The following is a 13,806-nucleotide window of genomic DNA, read 5'->3' as shown; positions in this document are numbered from 1 at the left end:
TTGCCACTCCTTGTCGTGCTTGGCTTGACAATGACACCAATGAAGTTGGCAAAAGCATAAACAGATCTGGGACCAGGCTATGTGAGTTCTACCTTACCTCCACGATGGCATTGAGGGAAGTGTCTGCCCCGATACTCAGATCAGTACCGGGCACATTGTTACTAATGGTGGCAGGCAGCACACACATCGGGATGCAAAAGTCCTCATGGCTGGTCCGGGCCTCATAGAGCTGCAGCAAACACTCAAACGCCTGGTGAAGTGGTGCGGCACAAACGCGTTACACCACTAGGTGGAGCATCTCATACTCAGAGAGACCCTACTACACGGTACCCTAGTATGGGCTGTGTCCCAAATGGCACCCTATTCCCTATGTAGTGCAATATACAGCCCATAGGGCTATGGTCAAAAGTAGTGCACTATAAAGGGAATAGGCTCTCATTTGGGAGGCAGATCATACTACATGTTACCCTATTAAGGCCTGATCTACACCCTACACCATGTAGTAGCTGTGTGTGTAAGGCTCTTCCGTGTAAGAGAGGGGTTGGCTTGGCATCCCATTGGCAAAGAGGAGACAGAAGAGGGGTGGGGTTGGTTGGTCACCCTAGCTGGCAGACAGACAGAAGTGTTGTCGTGGAAACAACAGTAGACTCAGTCAGTCACAATGCAGCCTGGCGACACTGCACTTGACCTCACGACATGAGGGAACGTTTGTACGCAAGTGGCAAAATGCTGGTCGTTATCTGTAAGGTCCACTACCCATGCAGACAATCGTGTTCAAAACAAAATGGTGGTCTGTTCTGGTTGAAGACAACAATTAGATAGGCTATTACTGTTCTATGAATCACTTAATCTCCCTTTTTTTCTGTATATCAGCAACAGATTGTCAGTAAACTCAAATTAAAATGCTGTATTTGTTTACAACAAGTAAGTTATTAAAGTGAATTCACTTCTTTCTCCAATAGAGTATAGTGACTATTCGTTTCAGATGCTTAGTGAGAATCTAGTTTTGGTTGATGATAGAAATAAAATCAACTAGACGGGTGAATGGAAAATGATTGGTTAGAGAAAACATCTAAATGTTAGTACTACTACTTCTACTTCATTCATACCCTTCTCTTCCAAACCTCCACCTCATCCACCTCATCCACCTGGCTTGTAGCCATTTGGATAGCAGGATAGGAGTGTTGTAGAGCTAAGGGTTGTGTTAAACCAGACCAGGGACCAGACAGCTCATCATGTTTAGTAGACAAGGTGCAGGGAGAACAATGGAAGTCGCAGGGTCCAAAACATGCCACGTCACTAGTGCATGCCCCTATCTATCACTTACCTGGGACCTAACTGAGAGCTCCACTATGACATTTACCAGCAAAAACAACAGACACCAGAGGCCTCAGACTGAAAGAACTAGCCCTAATATAGTACTACACTCCTAATACTACCCCTACCTCTAATACTACCCCTACCCTTAATATACAGTGCCTTGCAAAAGTATTCACCCCCTTGGCATTTTTCCTATTTTGTTGCATTACAACCTGTAATTTAAATTGATTTTTATTTGGATTTCATGTAATGGACATACACAAAATAGTCCAAATTGGTGAAGTGAAATGAAAAAAATAACTTGTTTAAAAAAATTCTCTAAAATAAATAATGGAAAAGTGGTGCGTGCATACAGTATGTATTCACCCCCTTTGCTGTGAAGCCCCTAAATAAGATCTGGTGCAACCAATTACCTTCAGAAGTCACATAAATAGTTAAATAAAGTCTACCTGTGTGCAATCTAAGTGTCACATGATCTCACAGATGATCTCAGTAAATATACACCTGTTCTGAAAGGCCCCAGAGTCTGCAACACCACTAAGCAAGGGGCACCACCAAGCAAGCGGCACCATGAAGACCAAGGAGCTCTCCAAACAGGTCAGGGACAAAGTTGTGGTGAAGTACAGATCAGGGTTGGGTTATAAAAAAATATCAGAAACTTTGAACATCCCACGGAGCACCATTAAATCCATTATAAAAAAATTGAAAGAATATGGCACCACAACAAACCTGCCAAGAGAGGGCCGCCCACCAAAACTCACGGACCAGGCAAGGAGAGTATTAATCAGAGAGGCAACAAAGAGACCAAAGATAACCCTGAAGGAGCTGCAAAGCTCCACAGCGGAGACTGGAGTATCTGTCCATAGAACCAAGCCGTATACTCCACAGAGCTGGGCTTTACGGAAGTGGCCAGAGAAAAGCCCTTGCTTTAAGGAAAAATAAGAAAACACGTTTGTTGTTCGCCAAAAGGCATGTGGGAGACTCCCAAAACATATGGAAGAAGGTACTCTGGTCAGATGAGACTAAAAGTGAGCTTTTTGGCCATCAAGGAACGTCATTCCCACAGTGAAGCTTGGTGGCAGCATCATGCTGTGGGGATATTTGGGACTGGGAAACTGGTCAGAATTGAAGGAATGATGGATGGCGTTAAATACAGGGAAATTCTTGAGTGAAACCTGTTTCAGCCTTCCAGAGATTTGAGACTGGGACGGAGGTTCACCTTCCAGCAGGACAATGACCTTATGCATACTGCTAAAGCAACACTCGAGTGGAAGACATTTAAATGTCTTGGAATGGCCTAGTCAAAGCCCAGACCTCAATCCAATTGAGAATCTGTGGTATGACTTAAAGATTGCTGTACACCAGCGGAACCCATCCAACTTATAGGAGCTGGAGCAGTTTTGCATTGAAGAATGGGCAAAAATCTCAGTGGCTAGATAACTTGAATAGTTATGCACAGTCAAGTTTTCTGTTTATTTTTCTTATTTCTTGTTTGTTTCACAATAAAAAATATTTTCATCTTCAAAGTGGTAGGCATGTTGTGTAAATCAAATTATAGAAACCCCCGAAAAATCTATTTTAATTCCAGGTTGTAAGGCAACAAAATAGGAAAAAGGCCAAGGGGTGTGAATACTTACACAAGCCACTGTACCTACCCCTAATAATCCTACCCCTAATACTACCCCTACCCCTAATATACCTACCCCTAATATACCCCTAATCCAGCCTTACCCCTAATACTACCCATAACCAACCTAGCCCTAATCCAATCCTACCCCTAATATACCTATCCCTAATACTACCCCTAATACTACCCCTACCCCTAAGCCTCCCCCTACCCTTAATTACCTACCCCTAATACTACTCCAACCCCTAATATACAGTGCCTTTCGAAACTATTCACATTTTGTTGTGTTACAGCCTGAATTTAAAATGGATTACATGTAGATGTGTTTGTCACTGATCTACACAATCATGTCAAAGTGGAATTATGTTTTAGAAATGTTTACAAATTAATAAAAAATGAAAATCTGAAATGTCTGAGTCAATAAGTATTCAAACCCTTTGTTATGGGAAGCCTAAAATAAGGAAAATGCTTAACAAGTCACATAATAAGTTGCATGGTCTCACTCTGTGTGCAATAATAGTGTTTAACATGATTTTTGAATGACTACCTCGTCTCTGTACCTAAGCACAAAGACCAGCAAGGTTTTCCAATGCCTCGTAAAGAAGGGCACCTATTGGTAGATGGGTAAAAAAAAAATATGACATTGAATATCCCTTTGAGCATGGTGAAGTTATTAATTACACTTTGGATGGTGTATCAATACACCCAGTCACTACAAATATACAGGCGTCCTTCCTAACTCAGATAGGAAGGAAACAGCTCAGAGATTTCACTATGAGGCCAATGGTGACTAACACAGTTACATAGTTTAATGGTTGTGATAAGAGAAAACTGAGGATTGATTAACAACATTTGTAGTTACTCCACAGTGCTAACTTAATTGACAGAGTAATAAAAGGAAGACTGTATTCCAAAACATGCATCATATTTGCAACAAGGCACTAAAGAAATACTGCAAAAAACCTGGCAAAGCAATTCACTTTTTGTCTTGAATACAAAGTGTTAAGTTTGGGGCAAATCAATACAACACATTACTTATCATGGTTCTTCCTGACACCAGAGGGCGGCAGAGACCGCCCTAGAGACTTTTATTGGACTCAGGTATGTCTTTTTTTTTTCTGTGGTCCTTTGCAGAAGCTTGAATTGTTTACTGTGTGTGGTCGTTTCTTGAGTGAGTTTTTGAGACTTAGTGTTATTTTTTTATATATTTTTTCAAGTGTACTGTGGTCCTGCGGCTACTGTTTCTCAGTGAAGTATTATGTTTATCCTTAACCACTGATTCCTCGTCTGGTCTCTCTCTGCACCTGGGTCCAACCTTACCACGTCACATTACTGAGTACCACTCTCAATACCTTCAAGCATATTGGTGGCTGCATCATGTTATGGGTATGCTTGTAATCGTTAAGGACTGGGGAGTTTTTCAGGATAAAAAACTACATGGAATGGAGCTAAGTACAGGCAAAATCCTAGAGAAAAACCTTGTTGTCTGCTTTCCACCAGACACCAGGAGATTGTTTCAGCTTTCAGCGGGACAATAACCTAAAACACAAGGCCAAATCTACATTGGAGTTGCTTACCAAGAAGACAGTGAATGTTCCCGAGTGGCTGAGTTAGTTTTGACTTAAATCTACTTGAAAATCTATGGAAAGACCTGAAAATGGTTGTTTAGCAATGATCTACAACCAATTTGACAGTGCTTGGAGAATTTTGAAAAGAATAATAGGCAAATGTTGCAAAATCAAGGTGTGGAAAGCTTTTAGAGACTTACCCAGAAAGACTCACAGCTGTAATGGGTGCCAAAGATGCTTCTACAAAGTATTGACTCAGGGGTGTGAATACTTATGTAAATGAGATATTCCTGTATTTAATTTTCAATAAATCTGCAAAAGATTCTAAAAACAGGTTTTCACTTCGTCATTATGGGGTATTGTGTGTAGATTGGTTAGAGAACTTAGGCTGTAACACAACAAAAGTGGAATAAGTCAAGAGGTATGAATACTTTCTGAAGGCACTGTACCTACTCCTAATACTACCCCTACCCCTAATATACCTACCCCAAATTACACCCCTACCCCTAATATCCCTAATCCTACTCCTACCACTACTAATCATATACTACTGTACCTCTTTACATGGTTGAGCTTTAATAAAATCACTGTTAACTTCTTGCTGTTTTTACAATACAGTCTCTTGCAACTGATCAGAGGATAAGTTGTCATACTATATCTAACTCTTTCACTTAGTGTTTACTATGCCCTTCTATGGCTTTTTAAACTCTACCTAACTATTTCCTTTCAGATGATAAAGTAGCACATGCATACCTTGGTCAACACAAATCAGTTTGGTGCCTTTAGGTAACGCTCAGTTACATTCAGCCAGTTGTGATGCTGGTAAATGCCACGCCCGAGCTGCGATCAGTGAAGCCCCCAATTCTGATTGGCTGGAGGGTGTTCTTAAAACACGTAAACTTGCGACCTCTGACCCCCAGCCAGACTTACATCAGTAATAGCATTCAAAGCTGTGTCTGCGCCAATGCTGAGGTCAGAGCCCGGTATATTGTTGGAGACCGTGGCAGGGACCATAACCATGGGGACACAGAACTCATTATATTTCTCCCGGGCAGCGGACAGTTCCATGACTCCCAGGAAGGCCTACAGTACAGGGCAGAGCCAGGGCTTTAGAGTTAATTGGGTAGCATCCCAAAATGGCACCCTATTCCCTATATAGTACACTACTTAGTAGTGCACTGTATAGGGTATAGGGTGCCATTTAGTACACAGCCATAAAGACAGGACAAGGTGGGCGGAGCCAGTGTGAGGGAGCCGGGCCTATCAAAATGGACAGTGTGACATAGGAAGCACCCCACAGTGTAACTGACACAGATATGGGGGACAGAGGGAGGAGAGCCTGAAGGGTGCTAGGAATTGTGGAGAAATATGTTCTTAATAATCATAGGAGGGAATAATGGAGAATATTTTGTCACTTTAGATTGTGAAATGAATGAATACAACAGTGTGACAAACGTAGAAAAAGATATGAGACAGGAGTATATTCCAGTGTATTTCTCAAAGATTATTATTAGTATTACTATTAGAGTGTATTACTATTACTAAGATTCAAATTTTACTATTACTAAGATTCAAATAGGACTCTAATGTAAGATCTTTTCAGTGTGCCGGACAATGCATTTAACTAACAAGTACTTAAAGTATTTGAGGATTACTAGAGTAGACTATGCTAAAAACTTTTCACATTTATAAAAAGTACAATATACAATTTGGTAATGCATAGTGGTGGTATAAACCTGTAATAATATTCAACTGTTATTTCAATGTCCAATGCATTTGATGCTGTGATGTGCTGTACATACCTCAAATCCACCGATAACAAGCAAAGCATTGATGTTATGTATCCTGATTTGTTCAGCTATCTTATCAAGATGCTTCGCTGGAAGGGTTCTGAAATTAGGAATGAAAATCTGTGTTAATCTACAGTACCCGATATGTCAGTGTTGACTTTCCATGCTGCACGTTTTTAAACACTTGTTGTGTCCCAAATGGCACTCTATGGGCTCTGTTCATTGGCCTACCTCTTTGTTCCCAGTATGGACCCCCCTTGTCCAGTCCAACCACCTACATCTCCCCATTTGATCTCCTTTATCTGTGTGGACACAAACACAACAAAACTGCGTTTGAGATTGAGGTTTCAAATGTGTTCTGAGTAGTCTCCATAAAGCTCTCCTAATTGCTAACATCCTCATTCATTACGTTCATTTCAATGGGACACAAAACATGCTAAAGGAATGAATGACATTCTAAAAAACAATCCTGCACATCAGATTTGCAGTCAATGATATAGACATATAACATCTATCCTGCTTTGTATGACAGTTTGATTGTACTGTGTTATCGCTCATTGAAGCACACAGGCTCTAATCTACCAACAGTACTCTACCAAGGTCTCACTCATCCCTCAGTGTTGGGCAAGGTAAAGTAACATTTGACCATGGACGAAGGAGCACACCATTATTTTCAATCACTTATCCCTGCCTTCATGCTTTCCTCCAGCTGAGTGCCCAGGGCCCTTGAAACAAAGACTGACCCAGGCAGTGTTGTTTGAGGTCTGGTGACAGAGAGAGTGGGTGACAGAGAGGGAGTGACAGAAAAAGGGAGTGACAGAAAGAGGGAGTGACAGAGAAAGGGATTGGGTGTGAGGGTGAGAAAGTAGGGGTTAGAGGCCTAGGAAATGGGGATGAGAGTGGAGGTGAGAGAGAGGCCTGCATAAAGGAGAAGGGGTGAGAGAGAGGCCTGCATAAAGGAGAGGGGGTGAGAGAGGGGCCTGCATAAAGGAGAGGGGGTGAGAGAGAGGCCTGCATAAAGGAGAGAGGGTGAGTGAGAGGCCTGCATAAAGGAGAGAGGGTGAGTGAGAGGCCTGCATAAAGGAGAGAGGGTGAGTGAGAGGCCTGCATAAAGGAGAGGGGGTGAGTGACAGGCCTGGCCTGCATAAAGGAGAAAGGGTGAGTGAGAGGCCTGCATAAAGGAGAGGGGGTGAGTGAGAGGTCTGCATAAAGGAGAGGGGGTGAGTGAGAGGCCTGGCCTGCATAAAGGAGAGGGGGTGAGTGAAAGGCCTGCATAAAGGACAAGGGGTGAGTGAGAGGCCTGCATAAAGGACAGGGGGTGAGTGAGAGGCCTGCATAAAGGACAGAGGGTGAGTGAGAGGCCTGCATAAAGGACAGGGGGTGAGTTAAAGGCCTGCATAAAGGACAGGGGGTGAGTGAGAGGCCTGCATAAAGGACAGGGGGTGAGTGAGAGGCCTGCATAAAGGACAGGGGGTGAGTTAAAGGCCTGCATAAAGGACAGGGGGTGAGTGAGAGGCCTGCATAAAGGACAGGGGGTGAGTGAGAGGCCTGGCCTGCATAAAGGACAGGGGGTGAGTTAAAGGCCTGCATAAAGGACAGGGGGTGAGTGAGAGGCCTGCATAAAGGACAGGGGGTGAGTGAGAGGCCTGCATAAAGGACAGGGGGTGAGTGAGAGGCCTGCATAAAGGACAGGGGGTGAGTTAAAGGCCTGCATAAAGGACAGGGGGTGAGTGAGAGGCCTGCATAAAGGACAGGGGGTGAGTTAAAGGCCTGCATAAAGGACAGGGGGTGAGTTAAAGGCCTGCATAAAGGACAGGGGGTGAGTGAGAGGCCTGCATAAAGGACAGGGGGTGAGTGAGAGGCCTGCATAAAGGACAGGGGGTGAGTGAGAGGCCTGCATAAAGGACAGGGGGTGAGTTAAAGGCCTGCATAAAGGACAGGGGCTGAGTGAGAGGCCTGCATAAAGGACAGGGGGTGAGTGAGAGGCCTGCATAAAGGACAGGGGTGAGTGAGAGGCCTGCATAAAGGACAGGGGGTGAGTTAAAGGCCTGCATAAAGGACAAGGGGTGAGTGAGAGGCCTGGCCTGCATAAAGGACAGGGGGTGAGTTAAAGGCCTGCATAAAGGACAGGGGGTGAGTGAGAGGCCTGCATAAAGGACAGGGGGTGAGTGAGAGGCCTGCATAAAGGACAGGGGGTGAATTAAAGGCCTGCATAAAGGACAGGGGGTGAGTGAGAGGCCTGCATAAAGGACAAGGGGTGAGTGAGAGGCCTGCATAAAGGACAGGGGGTGAATTAAAGGCCTGCATAAAGGACAAGGGGTGAGTGAGAGGCCTGCATAAAGGACAGGGGGTGAGTGAGAGGCCTGCATAAAGGACAGGGGGTGAGTGAGAGGCCTGCATAAAGGACAGGGGGTGAGTTAGAGGCCTGCATAAAGGACAGGGGGTGAGTAAGAGGGCCTGGATAAAGGACAGGGGGTGAGTGAGAGGCCTGGATAAAGGACAGGGGGTGAGTGAGAGGCCTGGAAGGGGACATTTTGTTGCAGTGTCATGTACACGTTTAAAGTGGCGGTTAAATACAAAACAAAAATGAAAATACAATTGTAAGCACTTTAAGCACTCCTTTTTATCACCCCACACAAGTATTATCTGAAAAACACCATCAGTGTCAGTGGCAGCGGACACAAGAGGAAAGGTGACTTACAGTAGGCAGCTACTTTTCTACTCTGCAAAGCCAGTCAACAAGGTCACTATAACTTTTAGCTTATCTGGCTTCACTGTCATGTTTATATTAATCATTTTAAATATGCGTTCTGGTTATTCTAATGGCTTTCAAAATATGGTGTAGACTTCCTTTCAAGGTTAATGGTGTAAACAATACTAGGGGACAAATATGATCAAATGTGTTAAACAGTGAGCAAACAACCTGTTGATCATGTGGCAGTGAGACCATAATTCTCAGTGGGGAAGAATAAAATGACTATAATCATGTGTCTTAACCCCAGTACCTGTCCCTTGTAGAATCCCTCGAAGCCGTCGTTAACGGCGAACATCTTGTGCCCCTCGGTGATGCCCACCCTGACGGCCGAGCGGACAGCTGCGTTCATGCCCGCAGCAGGGGCACCCACGTTCAGCACCGCCACGTTGAAGGAGCTCTGAGGATCAACAGCGCAGTTGTCACACACACACATTTAGAAATACACACACACACAAAAACACACACAAAAATACATACACATTTTAAACTAGCAGAGTTGGGGTCATTTCAATTTCTATTCAGTAAATTCAAAATGCTCATTGATACCCATATCACCAAACCCCTCTGTATACATACACCTGCTCATAGTGGTTGATACTGGGTAGAGATGCTCTACAAGCCTGGCAAAGCTGTTGTCTCCGTGGAGAATGGAGCAGCATGCAGAGACAATCTCTAGCAAGGCCTCATGCTACGGCTCCAAGATGCTGCATCTGTATAGGCTGTTGTTGTACTTCACATAGACCACTGACTCTGAGCTCAATCACATGATCACAACGTGCTCATGGACAGATAGACCCCACGTATATGAGTGCCCTCATAGGCGTGGTAATCTCAAAGTAATCTCTTACTTTGAGCAGATCACAAGCATGTGTCTGATTGATACTTCTCTGCAGCAAAACTAGCTAGTAGGCTACTATGGCAACAGCAAGCATACTGAACGTGCAGGAACAGGGCACTTCTTAGAACACAGATATACTGTTCTTCTACTAAGCAGAGCCATGAAGAAATAAGCAATGAGGCTACAGCAACAGACATCTGTCATTTTGTGACACTATTTATGTTCAAAATGGTCTAATCCTACATGTACTACGTCAGAAGCTGTCTAGTTCAATCATGGCCCTATGGAGGTATTATTCTATTCAAATAAAGATGTCGTTAGAAAAAATTTAACCTAAAAGCTACTTGTTTTTCTATTCTACAGGGCCATTGATGCAGCAAATTAGTATTTCAAACGAAGCCTGGTCCCAGATCCGTTTGTGCTCTTGCCAACTCCATTGCTGTCATTGTCAAGCCAAACACACAAAGTTGGCATGATAGCACAAACGGTGTACATATAGGAGAACTTAGCACTGATCTAGAGCTGGTATATTATAGTAGGTTACAGTACAGTACGTACATTATATGGGAGCTCATCCTCTTCCTATCCCCTCAAGACAGAAAACAATTTAACAAACACACTCTGTTAGTGTCACAAAAAGACCTCAGTATGAGCCACAATGCACCTCAACAGGAAGTACCTGATCCTAACAGACAAATCTGAGAAACGCTGGAAAGACACAAATGTTAGGGAAAACACATGTGAATGTCACAGTAACTTTGTCAATGTACAATATAAATGTTTGCCTTGGGTTATCTGAGGATTAGAGGTCGACCGATTAATCGGAATGGCCGATTAATTAGGGCCGATTCCAAGTTTTCATAACAATCGGAAATCGGTATTTTTATTTTATTTTTACACCTTTATTTAACTAGGCAAGTCAGTTAAGAACACATTCTTATTTTCAATGACGGCCTAGGAACGGTGGGTTAACTGCCTTGTTCAGGGGCAGAACGACAGATTTTTACCTTGTCAGCTCAGGGATTCAATCTTGCAACCTTACGGTTAACTAGTCCAACGCTCTAACCACCTGCCTCACGAGGAGCCCGCCTGTTACGCGAATGCAGTAAGAAGCCAAGGTAAGTTGCTAGCTAGCATTAAACTTATCTTATAAAAAACAATCAATCAATCATAATCACTAGTTATAACTACACATGGTTGATGATATTACTAGTTTATCTAGTGTGTCCTGCGTTGCATATAATCGATGCAGTGCGCATTCACGAAAAAGGACTGTCGTTGCTCCAACGTGTACCTAACCATAAACATCAATGCCTTTCTTAAAATCAATACACAGAAGTATATATTTTTAAACCTGCATATTTAGCTAACAGAAATCCAGGTTAGCAGGCAATATTAACCAGGTGAAATTGTGTCACTTCTCTTGCGTTCATTGCACGCAGAGTCAGGGTATATGCAACAGTTTGGGCCGCCTGGCTCATTGCGAACTAATTTGCCAGAATTTTACGTAATTATGACATAACATTGAAGGCTGTGCAATGTAACAGGAATATTTAGACTTATGGATACCACCCGTTATATAAAATACGGAACGGTTCGTATTTCACTGAAAGAATAAATGTTTTGTTTTTGAGATGATAGTTTCCGGATTCGACCATATTAATGACCTAAGGCTCGTATTTCTGTGTGTTATTATGTTATAATTAAGTCTATGATTTGATAGAGCAGTCTGACTGAGCGATGGTAGGCACCAGCAGGCTCGTAAGCATTCATTCAAACAGCACTTTCGTGCGTTTTGCCAGCAGCTCTTCGCTGTGTTTCAAGCATTGCGCTGTTTATGACTTCAAGCCTATCAACTCCCGAGATTAGGCTGGTGTAACCGATGTGAAATGGCTAGCTAGTTAGCGGGGTGCGCGCTAATAGTGTTTCAAACGTCACTCGCTCTGAGACTTGGAGTAATTGTTCCCCTTGCTCTGCATGGGTAACGCTGCTTCGAGGGTGGCTGTTGTCGATGTGTTCCTGGTTCGAGCCCAGGTAGCGGCGAGGAGAGGGATGGAAGCTATACTGTTACACTGGCAATACTAAAGTGCCTATAAGAACATCCAATAGTCAAAGGTATATGAAATACAAATCGTATAGAGAGAAATAGTCCTATAATTCCTATAATAACTACAACCTAAAACTTCTTACCTGGGAATATTGAAGACTCATGTTAAAAGGAACCACCAGCTTTCATATGTTCTCATGTTCTGAGCAAGGAACTTAAACATTAACTTTCTTACATGGCACATATTGCACTTTTACTTCTCCAACACTTTGTTTTTGCATTATTTAAACCAAATTGAACAGGCTAAATGTATTTTATTGATGTATTATATTAAGTTAAAATAAGTGTTCATTCAGTATTGTTGTAATTGTCATTACTACAAATAAACAAAAAAAATTGGCCGATGAATTGGTATCGGCTTTTTTTGGTCCTCCAATAATCGGTATCGATATCGGCGTTGAAAAATCATAATCGGTCGACCTCTACTGAGGATACTTACATTTGGGAGCTCAGAGTCTGCTTTCCGGTAAGACAGGAGTTTGTAGGTGTTCAGGTTGTTTTCGAAACTCCTGCAAAATATTAATGAAACATACTGTTATTCATCCATCTACCTTGTGTCCAGAAACCTCCATTACTAAGTTGCATAAACTTTTAAAGGCAAGAGGAAAATGAATCTGAATCCTGTAAAGCTGTAATGGTCCTGCTAGACTAGACTGCTGGCCAAATAAAGATATGCATCTTAGAAATACAGAGATATCACTTTATTTTATCGAAGAATGTAGAATTGGTACAAGAGTCAGATAATATACCTGCCACGCAGTCTCACAGCTTCCTCAAAATTCTTCTCGTCCATGGCTTTCTGGACGTCTTGTGTCTATTGAGAAAATAAATACGAGTGGTTAATGTGTCTGGAATCAACAGCCTATCAATTGTCTTTATTCATAATAGATCTATAATGTATACAGTAGGTAGAAGTACTTGATGCATCCTGTAAATGGTGTAGAACCTGAAAACATCACAAAGGGGTAGGCTATCACTTCATACGTGTTCATTACTGTTGAGTAAAGCAATCTCACACACACTATCTTGGCTGGCGGCCATCCCCATCTGTACACTGTACAGAATACTAATCCAGGGTCCCAGCAGGGCTGTGTAGCATGTGAACACACAGTGTAAGTGTACCATCTGAACACACTCCATGAGGGGCAGACGGACAGCCTGGTTCCCACACAGAGACACTACGCAGGCCGGGGTGCTGGCTGACGCCTCCAACAGGGCCAGGACCGCCTCCACTCCCATACGACTGGCCTGGACAGACAGGGTGGAGGGCAAAGGTCAAATCATATTTATACTGGGGTCAACTTAGAATTAATGGTGATCTGGGACATTGGGAAAATAACTTCAAGTTCAAGTTAGAAATTGCATAACAGTATGAAATGACATGCTCTTTAAATTATGATTACCATTCTGAAACTGCCTCATGGTTACTAACCAAAACAAACAAACCAGGGATATTATTCAGCTATTAGACAGACGGCAGCACAAAGGGCTGTGACTCTAACTGAAAAGTAGTGCACTATATAGGGAATAGGGTGCCATTTAGGAAGCAACCCAGTCTATAAGTGCCTTTTTATTGTATGTGAGTATGTGGGTAACACTCACCAGGATCCGGTCGAAGGCAGAGGGGGTTCCTCCTCTCTGGACGTGACCCAGGATGGTGACTCGGGTGTCAAAGCCCAGACAGCTAACAACCAACTATAGTAGGAGAGGAAGGCCAGGTATTGAGCAATGTACGTTTCCTCCAATTAGCAGAGTAATTCAATAACACTTATGTCCCAAATGGAACCCTATTCCCTATATA

At 43.0% G+C, this 13,806-nt stretch overlaps 1 protein-coding gene across 9 annotated transcripts in view; it reads right to left on the bottom strand.

Annotated features, from left to right (window-relative positions):
* LOC120020394 (ATP-dependent 6-phosphofructokinase, platelet type-like) overlaps positions 1-13,806 on the bottom strand; it is a 37,891-nt gene that overhangs the window by 5,002 nt on the left and 19,083 nt on the right. For 2 of the 9 annotated variants that reach the window (XM_038964008.1, XM_038964009.1), the window contains 8 exons: positions 13,608-13,700; positions 13,128-13,253; positions 12,755-12,819; positions 12,445-12,514; positions 9,311-9,457; positions 6,537-6,607; positions 6,318-6,405; positions 98-250 (listed from right to left, as the gene is read on the bottom strand). In XM_038964008.1, the coding sequence (XP_038819936.1) occupies positions 98-250; positions 6,318-6,405; positions 6,537-6,607; positions 9,311-9,457; positions 12,445-12,514; positions 12,755-12,819; positions 13,128-13,253; positions 13,608-13,700 (813 nt within the window). Of the gene's footprint in view, positions 1-97; positions 251-5,445; positions 5,599-6,317; positions 6,406-6,536; positions 6,608-9,310; positions 9,476-10,458; positions 10,469-10,895; positions 10,906-12,440; positions 12,515-12,754; positions 12,820-13,127; positions 13,254-13,607; positions 13,701-13,806 lie in introns of all 9 variants that reach the window. The other 7 variants (XM_038964010.1, XM_038964012.1, XM_038964015.1 and 4 more) reach the window with 7 other exon arrangements.

This window comes from Salvelinus namaycush, chromosome 25 (genome assembly GCF_016432855.1).
Source record: "Salvelinus namaycush isolate Seneca chromosome 25, SaNama_1.0, whole genome shotgun sequence".
In the NCBI taxonomy this organism is placed as follows: Eukaryota; Metazoa; Chordata; class Actinopteri; order Salmoniformes; family Salmonidae; genus Salvelinus; species Salvelinus namaycush.
The sequence above is the reverse complement of the archived record's forward strand: the minus strand, read 5'-3'. Positions and strand labels throughout refer to the sequence as shown.